This window comes from Podarcis raffonei, chromosome 3 (assembly GCF_027172205.1).
Source record: "Podarcis raffonei isolate rPodRaf1 chromosome 3, rPodRaf1.pri, whole genome shotgun sequence".
NCBI lineage: Eukaryota > Metazoa > Chordata > Lepidosauria > Squamata > Lacertidae > Podarcis > Podarcis raffonei.
Genome location: NC_070604.1, coordinates 46841826 through 46858475, shown reverse-complemented (window position 1 = coordinate 46858475; position 16650 = coordinate 46841826). Strand labels below are relative to the sequence as shown.

General features: G+C 40.5%; 1 protein-coding gene across 4 annotated transcripts in view; it reads left to right on the top strand.

Annotated features, from left to right (window-relative positions):
* EPHA7 (EPH receptor A7) overlaps positions 1-16650 on the top strand; it is a 182651-nt gene that overhangs the window by 134790 nt on the left and 31211 nt on the right. For all 4 annotated transcript variants that reach the window (XM_053381486.1, XM_053381487.1, XM_053381484.1 and 1 more), the window contains 4 exons: positions 1072-1196; positions 6055-6223; positions 8996-9104; positions 10075-10130. In XM_053381486.1, coding sequence (XP_053237461.1) covers positions 1072-1196; positions 6055-6223; positions 8996-9104; positions 10075-10130 — 459 coding nt within the window. The remainder of the gene's footprint in view (positions 1-1071; positions 1197-6054; positions 6224-8995; positions 9105-10074; positions 10131-16650) is intronic.

The following is a 16650-nucleotide window of genomic DNA, read 5'->3' as shown; positions in this document are numbered from 1 at the left end:
GGCAGTCTTCAAGCAGGGTCCAAATCAAATATTGTGGTTTAGTACACCCCCCCCCCAATATAAACACAATAATTTTCTCTCTTCAAAAGTATTTTTAGCATATTCAATTTTAGTTTCATCTATTAAAACTAATTTGATAAACTGAGTATGATTTCTATATCTATGTGACAGACTTAAGAAATTTGCTATAATGATAGTATTGACAGGGCACCTTCCATTGTCAGGTAATGTTTATGTCAATCTGCTGGAGAAAGAGAAAGCACAGCAGGTGTTAACCATGCATCGGTGTTTTGGTGAATGAGTTCACATTGACATTGTAATGGTGCACCCTCTTCCCAGTGTCCAGCTGAAAATTCAGGAGTCTCTCTTCAAGCATCATCTCGTCACAGAGATGCTGACAATGACAGTGGGTTAGTGTGTCCCCTAGTCTAGATAAATGTCTTCTTAATGACAGTTAAATAAACTTGCCTCATTTTAAACATGATTATTCAAGCAAGCAAGCTTCTCAAAAGAAAAATGCTATCAAATCTGCAACTAAAGCAGATCTCTTTTTCAGCGATGCATGCTCTTTGCTTTCAAACTGCATGCATTATTGGAAGAATATGATGGGACTGAACTTGAGCTGGAATTAGACACAATGTGGGGCTGAAGTATGACCTCATCTTTGCCTCCTTATTTGTTCATTTGTCTTACAAGTGTTGTCGAAACGTTTGTAACAAATATATGGTCTAGTAGTTTACCACCGGAGATTAATCTGGAAGCATATTTTCCTGGTTTAATTAGAATTCATTTGCTTAATTGTCATTCTGATCCCATCAATTGCTGCCTTGCACTAACTTGAACAACGCTGTCTTTTGCTGTTTACACTTTAATTTAGATTTCTATTATGGTTTATGAGCAGTAATAAGGCTCTGCTTGAATATTCATTAGCTTCTGAATTGTGAACTATGGAAAGGTGCTTTCTCTTACCTTAATGACAGCAACGCAGCAGGGGACTGATCAGTGGTGACACTTGATTGGAGACTTCCAGCGCATTTGCTTATTGTTTATTGACATGTCTCCTCCAAACAGCTCCCTCGCAAGTTAGCGGCGTAATGAAAGAGAAAGTGTTGCAAAGGAGTGTGGAGCTCTCCTGGCAGGAACCTGAGCATCCCAACGGAGTCATCACAGAATATGAAATCAAGTATTACGAGAAAGTAAGCACTACTCTAAAATATACTACTCTTCCTTCTGCCATGGGCAATGTTTTGTATAGACTGGGATTGCTTTACTTTTATCACTTGTGATTCTTCCTTACTGTTTTCTTTATTGTCAGCATGTCTGTATTATGCATGGTTTGTTTTGTTTTTTAAAAGTATTTGAGGAAATAGAACAATAACAGTTAATCACCAGATCAATCAATCAAAATTCATTCATCAATGATGGCAAATTTAATTGTTAGGACTATGAGTTCAGGGCATACTTGTTCTTCCTCTTGTTTACTGCAACATAGAGAAGGAACAAAAGAAGTCTTAAGATTTCATTTCCTTCTAAAAATGAACGAGAACTTATTAATTATTTCACAATGCCTTCAAAATTCAAGAATGGACCTATGTTTTTTAACATAGTCTGCAAAGTAATGTACATCCAATTGCTTTATCAGTTAAAATGTAGGTGATTAATCCAGTAAAATTATTTAATTGGTGACAGCCCTAATTATAATAGGCAGACTTATGATCTCATCTGCGGGATTTTGTGTTCCAATATATAAAGATTTTCCAATAATTTCTGTGGAAGAAAATTTTAGCTCAGAAGGAAGAGTCTTGTGCAAAAAAAGATTTTTCCTGCAAAGTTCTCCTCCCCACCCCTTTGTGTTCCTTGGTATAATGCTACTTGTGCAAGAAAAACATTACATTGGAACAAACTTCATATACCCTTTTATTCTTCTAAATTTATCTTCCAAATTTATTATTAGCATAAATGCTGGCCTTGGTGGGGTTTCTTGGAAAAATTGGATCTGATGATCTGCCTAGCTTTTCTATTTTCATTCCAGTTTGAGTGGAATAAATTATTTTCCTCAATTACATCTGCCAGCTTTTAGCTCTCAGTGCTCTCAGGATCCCAAGCTTTTTTTTATAAATCTCATTGTGAGCATACATGTGTTAGAATGATTTCCCAGTGATATATAGTATATCTACTGTCATAATAAAGAGAATGAGATCAAAATCTAATATAAATATATGAGATATATAATTTATTTATAATTGCTATTAGAATTCATTACATTATTTTTATATATTTCTATTTCTACCAAAGCAAAAGAATACAAACACAGTCTGTATTGTCATAATATCAACTCACTAAAAAAATGTAGCTCATAAAATATCACATAGCACAAAAAGGTCAACAAACCTTTTTTAATTTTGAAAAAACAAACTTGGTAAAAATATAATACACACAGGTATCACAAGTTAACAAAATCACCCCTTCACAGTATGTCACTAGTTTAAAGTTTTAAAAAACTAAACATTTCCAGTTAGAATATACACGTAAATAAAAACATATTTTGTAACTGTTTTCTGATCAAAATCTTTTTATTACTCCTCCATTTTTGGGGGGATTTCTTTTATTCTTTTTTCTTTTGTACCACAGTAATATCTAGCAGGCAGTTTTACTTGGTAGCATTGAATTGCTCTAGCAGTTTGTATCTCACATACAGTAGAATAGCAAGTCTTTTCAGGTCTTAAATAAAGTGGCAAATGCTATTTAAAGTGTTTTAATACAATTTTGACAAGTAGAAATGGAAGTGTGGAAATCCGTTATGTCTCCAAATCAGAGGTTTCTGGCCCAGTTTGTAAGCTCAGGAAGCTGTACAGTTCACGGAAACTTCAGGTTTTTTTTTTAGTGAAGTTATCTTTTTAGATATAAAATACGTTCACAGCTAAAGTCATGATATATTGTTTTTCACAAATTAGCACTTTCCTTTCCGCCCCCTTCCTTTTTTCCCTATTTTAGAAATAATTGATTAATTAAAAGAATTCTTTTCTTAAACCGGCGCACACAAAAACATATTTTAACTCACTTTGTGCTAAACTATAATTAAAATCTGGCAAATCTCTGTGGTTTAAAGGCCAGGTTTCTGTTGTCATCGTCTGTTAATATAAGAAAATACCCCAGCAAATAATTAGCTTTGTAATCGTTTGTATTTAAAATACTTCATAAGATAAAATTAGTGTTGAAATAGGAAACATTCCCCCCCCCAACAAATACGCATGTCTTTCCTTGAGAGGAGATCTACACAACATACCTGTATCAGTTCTACACCATGTTGCCATAGAATAATCCTGGGAGTTGTAGTTTGGTGATGTTCTGCGAATTTTCTACCAGTGATTCCTACCCTACCACAAACTACAATTCCCAGGATTTATTTCAGAGGATAACTGTTAAACCGATTTCAAGCGCTAGTGTAGAAATGGCTGAAGTTTTCATGTGAAAGCGCTGGTCAAATAGTGACAAGACAAACTGTGATCGCTCTTTGATTACTTTAGGCACAACTCATGGCAATGACCGCTCCCCACATCAAATGGGGGGCGCCTTTTGCATGGTCGCTCGCAGCCCCCTGGATCCCAGTGCAGCTCCCAGTAATTCAGGCTGGCTTCATCCTCCCCAGGCTGGATACCTGGAGGTCTCCGCCTACCTCAGCCAATCGCCCAATCCTGCCTGGGGAGGCGTTGCCAGGGGATCGGCCAGGTAAGGGGAGGGACCACCCAGCCCACACAACAGAAGGCGAATCTTACCTGCAAAGCATCAGTTGGCTCCAGAGCTTCTCCCACCCTGCCCTCCCTCAGTTAAGTCTTCTTTTGCAGGTTAACTTCTTTTCCACAGGTATGCAGGCTTCTACGTCAGGGTCGCTGTTGAAGGGCAGGAAAGGAATTTTCCTGCATTGGCAGGTTTTGCCTTTCCCGTAGCAAAACGTCACAACTTTGGCGGTTTCAGGCCTTGGGCGGAATCCTTTAGTCTATCTTTCTAAAAGGGGGGGGGCATGAAGTGGTGACCCACGCCCACCTTGCAGTGGTGACCCCAGTGTTCCCTGTTAAAGGGGTCTTGAGGGGAGGCATGGGCCATACGCCAAGAGGTTGTCATTGCTCTCCCCTCCAACGGCGGTGAAACGGGGGGCGGGCTCTCTGCTTGAACATAGTTTTCCAGAGCCAGCCCAATCCCCACACATTCTGGATGACCCTGATGTCTCCCAGATCCCCGGCTGGGGACTGGGAAGGATAAATGCCCAATGCCTGAGCCAAGGTCTCTCTACATCTGGAATTTAATGAAGTTGTGGCCAATTTTTTTATAAAACATATAACATATGTTCCTTATTTCCCCCACCATTTTTCCTCCCTCCCCCCACCCTCCCACACAAAACCCCAGCTTCCCTCAGTTCCAGTCTTTGATTTCTCTGAGAATTCTGTTTTCTGCATGTTACACAGATGTATAGATCCTCAAACTATTTAGCTGATTATTATCAATAAAAAATTTGTGAATGCTTATTCAAAGCCAGCCAAGGAGTCCAGTTCGCTTTGTTGCATCTTCAAATACTTTGTAAAGGGTTCCCATTCATCTTTAAAGTCAGAGTTATCCTTGTCCTGTAGCTTATATGTCAGTTTTGCCATTCTGCATAGTCCATCAATTTTTCTTGCCATGATTCTTTAGTTGGGGTTTCTTCAGTCTTCCATCCTTGTGCTATTAGAACTCTTGTGGTCGTTGTCGCATACATGAAGATGTTTTTCAGCTTTTTTGGCAGATCTTTCCCTACAATCCCTAACAAAAAAAAAATTAATCCCATAGCACGTTATCTTGAGTCATTATTCCGAACAGGGGTCACCTGGGGTTGGGGGGACTCCGCCTGTCCATGCAAAGCTCTCTGTGAGCCCCACTGAAATTAATGGAAAGTAGGAGCTGAGAAGTGCTCTAGTGAAGCTTTCACAGAGAAACTTCCAAATGGGCTCCATCCTATAATAGGTTCAGGTAATTTATGGTTTAACCCAAGCTTAGGTTTTTCCATGGAAATTGAATGCTCTTATCAGCAGTTCACTAGTTATAGCAGACATGCAGATTCACACGTGTGCACAGTCGTCCACCCATAGAGCTCTTCTTTATTATTCATTTGTAACATTTATAGATCTTCCAATATGCCCTCTAGGTGGATCGTTTTAAAAATAAATAAAACATAAAACATAAACAAAGAATTTAAAGCATTAAGATTGATAGGAGGAAAGCCCAGTAAAACCATGCAACCAAAACCATTCACAAGCAGCATAAAATAATTTTCACGCACTATTAAAACTCAACTTATTTTGTTTTGTTTTGTTCCAAATTGATTTTCTTTGTCCCTTGCAAAGCAGTGCACACACATATCTCCTGTAGCTCATGGACAGCTGTTACAGTCAGAGGACCTCCTTTTCCACATTGAATCTTCACCCAGAAGACACAGCAGGGTCATGCAGAATGACTTACTCTTTATCTGCCTAAATGAAAGTAAAAAATTATATGAAGGAACAATAAAATACCCCATTTTCAGAGGTCCAGGGCAAGGTGGTGGGAAATAAATAAATTGCATGGAGATATAGCTTGCTGTGTTACTTAAAACCTGACTTAATACACTATTTGAGCCAACTGATGATCAGCCAACAGAAACTAAAGCATCATACAATGAAATACAAAAAGGCAATGACATTCCCAGAGCCCAGTAAGTAAGGCCTTGAGCTTTGAGAAGGAAGTGTGAGCCCTGGCGGCTTCTTCCAAAAGCTGAGCTGCCAAAAAACAAACAAAATGGGTGGGCAGGAACAAATGAAGAGCAGGGGAATCCATTTATTTCTTTATCCCCCCCCCCCGGTTGTGATCGCATAAGCAAAGCGAGCACCATGGATAGTCTTGGGAGTGGCGGGGAGGAGATGGTCTTTGTAGCAAATTGAAATAAAGTGCCAGGACCAGGGGCTGTTATACAGCCATTGGTGTAATGGAACACATTTGAAATCTCTGGTTTGAATACTATCCAGTCATTTATCTTTGCTTTTCCAGGACCAAAGGGAGAGAACTTACTCAACAGTGAAAACCAGAGCCACCTCTGTATCGGTGAATAATCTGAAACCAGGAACAGTTTATGTTTTCCAGATTCGTGCGTTTACTGCTGCTGGCTATGGAAATTATAGCCCTAGGCTAGATGTTGCTACACTAGAGGAAGCCACAGGTAAAAATTAATTGCATCTTTTTTTAAAAAATATTTTTATTAATCTTACATTATGACACGTTCCTCCTTCATATTTCTTTTCCCTTTTTACTTCACTTGTTTTCTTTTTCCTTGAGAAGCAAGCTTGTTTGATGTATGTCAAGTGTAAAACTTTAATTATATCTTATGCCAATTAAGAGCATCAATATAAATGAAAACACTGTGTCTTGGTAAGAAAGGTTGGAATGGTACTTGGGGAGACAACAGTTGCCCTGTGAAAACAGCCCCTGGTTGAGTATGTATATGTCTTATTTTAATGAGCATCTGAATTTGTGGACCCCTCATTTCTTTCTTGATAGCACATCAGTGCCACTTGTTTTCTGCCTCTCACCTGAAGTCTCAAGTCTGTCATTAGATGTCAGGCTGGTTCAGTGCCTAAGCCTGCAGGGGAGACCCAGATTAGTTATACCTTTCAACTTTCAACTCATAGTCACCCCCACACCCTGAAAACTATGCCACAAGAACAGAGTGGCCTTATGCTTTGAATTCTCCACTGGAAAACTGCATGGATTGGAGATTCATTTATTTTAATTTTTATTGATATATCATAAACATATGGGCAAACTAACACATAACTATACAATAACATATTCAGTATTAAAAAATCTAATTACAGAGATATTGTTACATATAGCCAAGTTTTTAAGATGAGTCTATATAGCCCAACCACAATGAGGAATGAGTCATGGGAGGAGTATTTCTATGAATCTCCCAATTTATATAATCAAAAAAGGGAGACTATTCCACATCAAAACTATCCAGTTCGGCTTCTCTCCAGACTACATGTCTGACCAGATGTTCATATAAAGCAACTTTATTTATTTTTTAAAGTATACATAATACACAATAATTCATTGTCTGGCAGGTTTATTTATTTAACACTTTTTAAAAAAGTTAATATTAAACTTCTCACCTCTTTGTTCCTAGTTAGCTATTGTCTCCCTATGACTCATTCTTAAGGGTTTTTTCTTCTTCTTCTGACATAAGTGACATGGTTTCTGGGGCCAGAATTCTTGTTATTGGAGTTTAGCGCAGTAAATAAGTTACTGATACTGGAGATGTTCATGCAGTTTTCAGATCTTATTTATGTAACTTCAGTATGGACCATTCTTTTCAGAACCAGAAGAAAATAAGTGAAAAGTCTGAATTATTTTCAGTTTTAGAAAAAGTTGCTAACATGTGAATGAGAGTTTGTAAAACGTACACTCATCGCTATTGCTTTTATTACTTTTATTAATATGTAACAATTCTTAGTGGGAGCGAGGGAGTGAAGTGGTGAGACAATGTGACACTTCTTAAGTCTGCCAGCTTGCCAGGAGCAGGAAGTAACAGGGAACAACACATTTCCTCCGTCTCAAGTGGTTCTTCTAAAAAAAATAATAATAATCACCCCTCTAAAACCATTTGAGGAATTAAGACAGCTCCAGAATGAAGTAGATAACAGGCCCAATCATGGAGTCCCTTGAGGAAACATAGGGGCTTTTGGAGCCAATGAATTTAAAGCTGCCCTAGTCCCACTCTCAAGGGACACGGGTGGTGCTGTGAGTTAAACCACAGAGCCTAGGACTTGATGATCGGAAGGTCGGCGGTTCGGATCCCTGTGACGGGGTGAGCTCCCGTTGCTCGGTCCCTCCTCCTGCCAAACTAGCAGTTCGAAAGCACGTCATAGTGCAAGTAGATAAATAGGCAGGAAGGTAAACGGCGTTTCCGTGCGCTGCTCTGGTTCACCAGAAGCGGCTTAGTCATGCTGGCCACATGACCCGGAAGCTGTACGCTGGCTCCCTCAGCCAATAAAGCGAGATGAGCGCTGCAACCCCAGAGACGGTCATGACTGGACCTAATGGTCAGGGGTCCCTTTACCTTTACCTAGTCACACTCTCAGAACACTCTATTTTGGAGTGTAATTCTAGTCACCGACAGCAGTAGATCTGCACCTGCAGCGTTCTCCACAGGCACATCGGGCAGGCTCTGTGATGGGCATAACCACACCTACCTCATAAACCCTCTCCAGCCACTGAATCTGGGCGTTGAGATATCTGTGCCTATTCTGAGTTTATTTAATCTACAGTGATTGCTAATGGAACTTACCGTATTAAAGGTGATGGAAATAGATCTAAATCCATAATTGTTTAGTGCAGTTTTGAAATACTTGTAACTGGCAGTACAATCCTCTGCATGTCTTTCATAAATCAAGTCTGTTTAGTTCAGTGGGATGTATTCGCTGGTGAATATGATTACAGCCTAACAATGCAACCCTATGTGTGTCTGTTAAAAAAGTTCAGCGGGACTTTTTGTTGTGTTATTGTGTATAGGATTGCAGCCTTCATCTGTAACTATCAACCTTCATAAATATTTCAATATTCTCCTATCCCATGCTGAGATTGCTGCTTCCCCACCCCACCCCCCACAGATATCCTTTTGTGTCTTTAGCAGCTTGGAAAAACCCAGTAGGCACCTTTTCGTAATATAGACATGTAGCGAGGGCAAAACTGCACATGTTGAATTTCTGTGCCTGTCAAACTGTAGTTAGACTCAGGACCTTTGCCAGGATAATGCAGCAGACCTGATTGTAGCTAAGACATAAAATGTCTATCCTGCCTTTTGGGGTTAAAAAAGAGATAACCTGTATACCCACAATAGTCTCTAAAGTTGTAGAATCGTGCCAGAATCTGTTTCAGAACGGCATATTGGATTCATCTTTAACATTTTCTCTCTTCTTTTTCTTGTTGGCAGCCACTGCTGTCTCCAGTGAACAGAATCCTGTAATAATCATAGCTGTGGTAGCTGTGGCAGGCACTATCATTCTGGTCTTCATGGTTTTTGGCTTCATCATTGGACGAAGGTACTGCTTATGGATATTAAGAGAGTTGTTAATAGCTAGTTTATATGAATTATATTTTAAGAATTTTTTCTTGGGCCATGCATTGGCATCTGTAGGGTTTTCAACTTAAATATTGTAATATTTTCCACTCAAAGCATGGTTTGGCTAAAAGCTTTGTTTTATTGATAGCTATTTCACAAAAACATGACAGGGACATTCCATGAACTTAAGCAACTAGAGTGATTGGTTATTTGAATTTGTTCATTGACTCTTCCGTAATATTCATGGCAGAGGCCAAGATCCCAAGGGCCTAACCCTAACCTTTGGGGACCAAAATACCTTTGTGATACATGAAAAGTGTAGGAAATAATAGAATTGTAGATATCTAGTCCAACCCCCTGCAATGCAGGAAACTCAACTAAAGCATCCATGACAGATGCCCCCACAACTTCTGTTTAAAACCTCCAATGAGAGTCTACTACCTTCCAAGGGAGTCCATTCTATTGTCAGAACAGCTCTTACCCTGAGAAAGTTCATCCTGATGTTTCGTTAGAATATCCTTTCTTGTAACTTGAAGCCATTGGTATTGGTCCTAGCCTCAGGAGCAGGAGAAAACAAGCTTCTTCCACCGTTCATGTGACAGCCCTCTAGATATTTGAAAAGGAACGCATTGGATGGGTTGCTGTGTGGAATCAACAATTCTTAATGTGTGTGCTGAAGTACTTTTCACCTGTGGATTGGAAGGCAAATTCACTAAGTGGTTATTGAAATGCACCACTCCTCATACATGCACACTTTCCAACAAATTTTTGTGTGAGCCATAGCAGTATACGGGTTCTACTTAAGGATGAGTTTAAAACATAAAAGGATTTTATATTTATATGTCCTCTTATATCCATTTCATATCTAGTTTTCACAATGGGGGAAGGGGAAAATCAACCTGTAGTTATATATTATTTTTGTGAAAATGCCCTTCTCTCTTTTTTTACAGGCACTGTGGCTATAGCAAAGCTGATCAAGAAGGAGATGAAGAACTTTACTTTCATTGTAAGTGTTTTGCTGTTATTTCCCCCAAGAATTTCCAGGCCAATTATAATGCATTGGGACTGGCAGTAATAGAATAGACACAATACAAAAACAACATTCTTGCAGAGGAACAACTATAATAAATTTTAAAATGCTGTGTAAACGGCAAGTGTGAAGTTAAAAACTGTAAAAGAAGTATGACCTCTTCCAAAAGTACATAGAATAAAATCAACACTGTTCACATGGCAGATTTTATTGCTGTACATTTGGATGATATATAGTTGTCTCCAATCCACATTTTTCCTTTGGTTGCTTTTGAATAAGTGTTTCATAATATCCTAATGGTTCCCTCTGAGATACTGTGATTGATTGCTGTTGGCCCAATAGCTATTTGATTTATTTTTATTATTTGTGCAGGAAAGTTAGGATTCATCCGTTGCCCAAAGCTTAAGGCAATTCAGTAAAAACTATATTTCTAAATTTGTCTCAGTGATTAGCCAACATAATACTTATAGAACTTAGAATAACCGGTGAAGAAAATAGGCCAATCAACCAATTAGTATGTCAGTGCAATCTTGAGTTTTATCGATATTTTTTTTAAAAAAACCTTAATAAAATCAGCATTACATAGAAGAGGATCAGAAATAGTTGTGTGTAATATCATATTTGCTCTCCAGCTGCTATGCTTAGTGAACTCAGAGCTGCCTAGATCCTGTTAAAGTTGATCTCTGTTGATAACATCACTTACATTTCAGCAGAAACATCTTGTAGTCACCTTTGTCTGCTCAGTAAAGTCTTTCCTCCCATAACAATATTTCGGGTATGATCAGATTCCAAATGATTGTCTGCATATAAAATCTAGTTGTTGATGAATTACATTGTTCTGCAATCAGAATGTATAATTGATTGAAGAATTATAGCATACATTTAGGAGGGGAGAATAATTTTGAAATACACACCAAAAGTTCCAACGTACTTTTGTTTTCTTTTGGGTTGTCCATCAGTTCCCACAGCGATTTCTGATGCTTTCTGGTGGTGATTCAATGAAAATTGATTGTATGTTGCCTTTCCCATGGATTTCAATTTAAATCAATTCAAATCTCCTTTTTAAATCTGGTTACTTAATTAACAAATAGATTGAGCAGTGCAAATTAGACTGAGTGATATAGGTTATTCAAACATGACTTGGTAAAAATTAAACTTTTATTTTTCCATTGTGCAGTGGAGGCTGGTCCTTTCAGGGTAATGGGGCACTGCCCCACCAACCTCTGTCCTCCTCCAACCACCACCTGCCTGTCTTCATCTGCCCAGTCCATGAGATGGCAGTCTCTGCTAGCTCCCTCATCTGTCTCTGTGTTGCCCTTGCAGAACTTGACAGGCTCCACTGCCATTGCGCCTCCAAAGAAGCTGTTCACTTGTGAAAATAAGTCTTAAATTTGTTCCCTTCACATTAAATAGAAAAAAGATGCAAGATTAATTAACAGTGTGTAGGCACCATTGTGGTACTGGTTCATGCATTGTGTAGATTATTCACTCTAATCAAAAATTTCCTCTATAAAGAGGCAAGGTATTTGTATGATTGATAAAGTAAAGTCATGAATTTCTGTGGAGCATCTAGAGTTATGATACACAAATTAATATTTTAGGCTTCATCCAAAAAATCGTTCCTGTGGGTAATTAATTAATTAATATTTCAGATACAGCCCAACAATCTTCCCCAGCATGTGTACTAGGCGTATGGTGATTTTAACTTTCTACTAGAACCTCTTCCATTGCTTTGAAGGTTCTTTGAGAGGGTTCCCTGACTTTCAGCAGTGCAGTAGAAATAAAGGGCCTGAAAAATCCCTTTGGTTGTCTAGATGTTGAGTCGCTGCCCTTGGTCTTGACTCTTCCTTTTTATGTTGCAATGTAATTCTTTATTTAAAAAATTTGCAACCTATCTTTCAGAACATCCTGCTCTCACAAAGCAGTTTACAAAAGCAGTATAAAATATGGTGGTGGTGGTGGTGGTGGTGGTGATGATGATGATGATAATAATAATAATAATAATAATAATAATAATAATAATAATAATCAGGGCACACTGCCCTTACAAAACAGTTTCAAAACACACAAACTGCAATAACTAGAAAAGCAACAAAATGCCTACAACAACAAAATACCTCCCAACTAAGAAAAGAGAAGGGCAGGGCAGCAGCTGAAGAAGCAAAAGAGTTTTCTTGTGTGTGTGTTTCTTTGTGGCTGATTAGCTGCTCTCCCTGTGCAAAGGTCAGAGGGGGCAGGGTTTCTGTTGAGGCAGGGATTAGCTGTGGGAGGAGCTTATCAGAGCTTGCAGGGCAGCGGCGCGCGCCTAGCAGCGCGCGCAGTTTGATCCATCTTTTAGATTTAGGGGAGCTAGCCTCAAACGTTTGTTGGGGGAGACCTAGGTTTTTTTGGGGGGGAGTTATTTGTCCTGTCTTCACACTTTTTATGATGGAGGACCGCTGTAGCCACCCCCAACGACACGTTCTCAAGATGGAGGGTGAGGGAACAGCTGCAGTCGCCTGCGGTTCCTGCGAAATGTTTGCCATCTTGCCAAAGGTTGCAGGCAGCTTTACCTGCAGCAATTGCATGTTGATTGCCCTCTTAAAAGACAAAGCCCAGAAACTGGAGGAACGTGTAGCTACGCTCCAAAGAATTAGAGAGCTGGAGCTCTTCTTGGAAGCAACAGAGCACACCGTCTCCACCAAGGAGGAGACAGGGGACTCCCCTGAGAAGGAGGCTAGTTCACCAACACAGGAGCCAGATATATGGAGAAACATGACGCAAAGAAGTAGGAGGCCCAGGGTTCGCTCTGATTGTTTAGAAATACACAATCGCTTTGAGGTCCTCTCCCCTAGAATGGAAGATGAAGAGCAGACTCCATTTGAGGATCTCTCCCTCGTTACAGTCGATCAGGTATATGAAGGCGAGCAGCAAAGTCAGTCCTCAGGGAATGTGCAGGCGACCTTGGAACGGACAACCCTGACCAAACCTAAGAGGAGGCGTGTAGTGGTGATAGGAGATTCCCTACTGAGGGGAACAGAAGCAGTGATCTGTGGGCCTGACAAGATGTCTCGGGAAGTGTGCTGTCTCCCCGGGGCTAAGATCCAAGATGTAACTGAACGACTCCAAGGAATCATAAAGCCCACTGACAAATACCCCTTCCTCTTGGTTCATGTGGGAACCAATGACACTGCAAGCAATAGCTTCCAGAAGATCAAAAGAGACTACGAGGCTCTGGGCAGGAAATGGAAGCAATTAAATGCACAAATTGTCATCTCATCTGTCCTCCCAGTTGAACGACGTGGCCCAGGGAGAGAGGGAAAAATAGTGGAAGTGAACAGCTGGCTTCGCAAATGGTGTAAACAGGAACGGTTTGGATTCTTGGATCACGGACTGCAGTTTCTTGAAGATGGACTTCTGGCAAGCGATGGGCTGCACCTCACAACAGTTGGGAGGAATGTTTTTGCCAAAAATCTCAGAAACCTCATCAGGAGGGCTTTAAACTGACTAATGTGGGGGAGGGAGACAGTGCTCCTGAAGGTAGGAGTCTATCAATTGATGAAGATGATCATCTAAATGTCATAGACCAAATGGAGCAAATAGCACGCAGACCTAGTGGTGGGAGGAAAAAATCCTTAAATAAGAGACACGGGGGAATGATTAATGGACTTCAATGTCTGTACACTAATGCACAAAGCATGGGAAATAAACACGATGAACTTGAGCTCTTGGTACAGCAAACTAAATATGACATAATAGGCATCACTGAAACCTGGTGGGATAAGTCCCACGATTGGAATGTAATAATGGAGTGATACAATCTATTTCAGAGAAACAGACCAGACAAGAAAGGAGGAGGAGTGGCGTTATATGTCAGGGATATGTATACCTGTGAAGAGATCCAAGATTTAGAACCTCAAAGCCAAAGTGAGAGCATTTGGGTCAAAATTAAGGGAGAGAAGAATAACAGTGACCTCATTATGGGAGTTTACTATAGATCCCCAAGCCAAACGGAGGACATAGATGATGCCTTCCTGGAACAGATGGCCAAGCATGCAAAAGGAAGGGAGATAGTAGTAATGGGGGACTTCAATTACCCGGATATTTGTTGGATGTCAAACTCAGCCAAGAGCAAAAGGTCAAACAGATTCCTCACTGGCCTTGCAGACAACTTCATTGTCCAGAAAGTGGGAGAAGCAACAAGAGGAACAGCTATTTTAGATCTGGTCCTAACCAATGTTGATGACCTGGTTAGTGGGGTAGAAGTGGAAGGATCATTAGGCGCGAGTGATCATGCTCTTCTGAAGTTTACTATACAGCGGAAAGGAGCAGCCAAGCATACTAGGACTCAATTTCTTGACTTTAAGAAAGCCGACTTCATAAAACTTAGGGAAGTGCTGGGTGAGATCCCATGGAGAGTAATACTAAAAGGAAAGGGAGTTCATGATGGCTGGGAGTTTGTTAAGAGGGAGATAGTAAAAGCACAACTTCAGGCAATACCAATGAGGCGGAAACATGGAAGGTGCCTAAAGAAGCCAAGGTGGCTATCTAAAGAACTTTTAACTGAGTTAAGATTAAAAAAGGATGTGTACAAAAAATGGAAAAGGGGGGAAACCACCAAAGAGGAATTCAAACAAATAGCCAGCACGTGTAGACACAAAGTCAGAAAAGCTAAAGCACAGAATGAACTCAGGCTTGCTAGAGAGGTTAAAAGCAACAAAAAGGCTTTTATGGGTATGTCTGTAGCAAAAGGAAGAACAAAGAAACAGTGGGGTCACTCAGAGGAGAAGATGGTGAAATGCGAACAGGGGACACAGAAAGGGCTGAACTCCTCAATGCCTTCTTTGCCTCAGTCTTCTCCGATAAAGAAAACAATGCCCGACCTGAAGAATTTGGAGCAAATGATTCAGCAGGGGAAACACAGCCCAGAATAACTAAGGAGATAGTACAAGAATACTTGGCTAGTTTAGATGTATTCAAGTCTCCAGGGCCAGATGAACTGCATCCAAGAGTATTAAAAGAACTGGCAGATGTGATCTCAGAACCACTGGCAGTCATCTTTGAGAATTCCTGGAGAACAGGCGAAGTCCCGGCAGACTGGAGGAGGGCAAATGTTGTCCCTATTTTCAAAAAGGGGAAAAGAGAGGACCCAAATAATTACCGCCCAGTCAGTCTGACATCAATACCAGGGAAGATTCTGGAGCAGATCATTAAGCAAACAGTCTGTGAGCACCTAGAAAGGAATGCTGTGATCACCAATAGTCAGCATGGATTTCTGAAAAATAAGTCATGTCAGACTAACCTGATCTCATTTTTTGAAAGAATTACAAGCCTGGTAGATGAAGGGAACGCAGTGGATGTAGCCTACCTTGATTTCAGCAAGGCATTTGACAAGGTGCCCCATCATATTCTTGTAAAGAAGCTGGTAAAATGCGGTCTTGACTTTGCTACCACTCAGTTGATTTGTAACTGGCTGACTGACCGAACCCAAAGGGTGCTCATCAATGGTTCCTCTTCATCCTGGAGAAGAGTGACTAGTGGGGTGCCACAGGGATCTGTCTTGGGCCCGGTCTTATTCAACATCTTTATCAACGACTTGGATGATGGACTCAAGGGCATCCTGATCAAATTTGCAGATGACACCAAACTGGGAGGGGTGGCTAACACCCCAGAGGACAGGATCACACTTCAAAACGACCTTGACAGATTGGAGAACTGGGCCAAAACAAACAAGATGAATTTTAACAGGGAAAAATGTAAAGTATTGCACTTGGGCAAAAAAAATGAGAGGCACAAATACAAGATGGGTGACACCTGGCTTGAGAGCAGTACATGTGAAAAGGATCTAGGAGTCTTGGTTGACCACAAACTTGACATGAGCCAACAGTGTGACGCGGCAGCTAAAAAAGCCAATGCAATTCTGGGCTGCATCAATAGGAGTATAGCATCTAGATCAAGGGAAGTAATAGTGCCACTGTATTCTGCTCTGGTCAGACCTCGCCTGGAGTACTGTGTCCAGTTCTGGGCACCACAGTTCAAGAAGGACACTGACAAACTGGAACGTGTCCAGAGGAGGGCAACCAAAATGGTCAAAGGCCTGGAAACAATGCCTTATGAGGAACGGCTAAGGGAGCTGGGCATGTTTAGCCTGGAGAAAAGGAGGTTAAGGGGTGATATGATAGCCATGTTCAAATATATAAAAGGATGTCACATAGAGGATGGAGAAAGGTTGTTTTCTGCTGCTCCAGAGAAGCGGACACGGAGCAATGGATCCAAACTGCAGGAAAGAAGATTCCACCTAAACATTAGGAAGAACTTCCTGACAGTAAGAGCTGTTCGACAGTGGAATTTGCTGCCAAGGAGTGTGGTGGAGTCTCCTTCTTCGGAGGTCTTTAAGCAGAGGCTTGACAACCATATGTCAGAAGTGCTCTGATGGTGTTTCCTGCTTGGCAGGGGGTTGGACTCGATGGCCCTTGTGGTCTCTTCCAACTCTATGATTCTATGATTCTAGAAACAA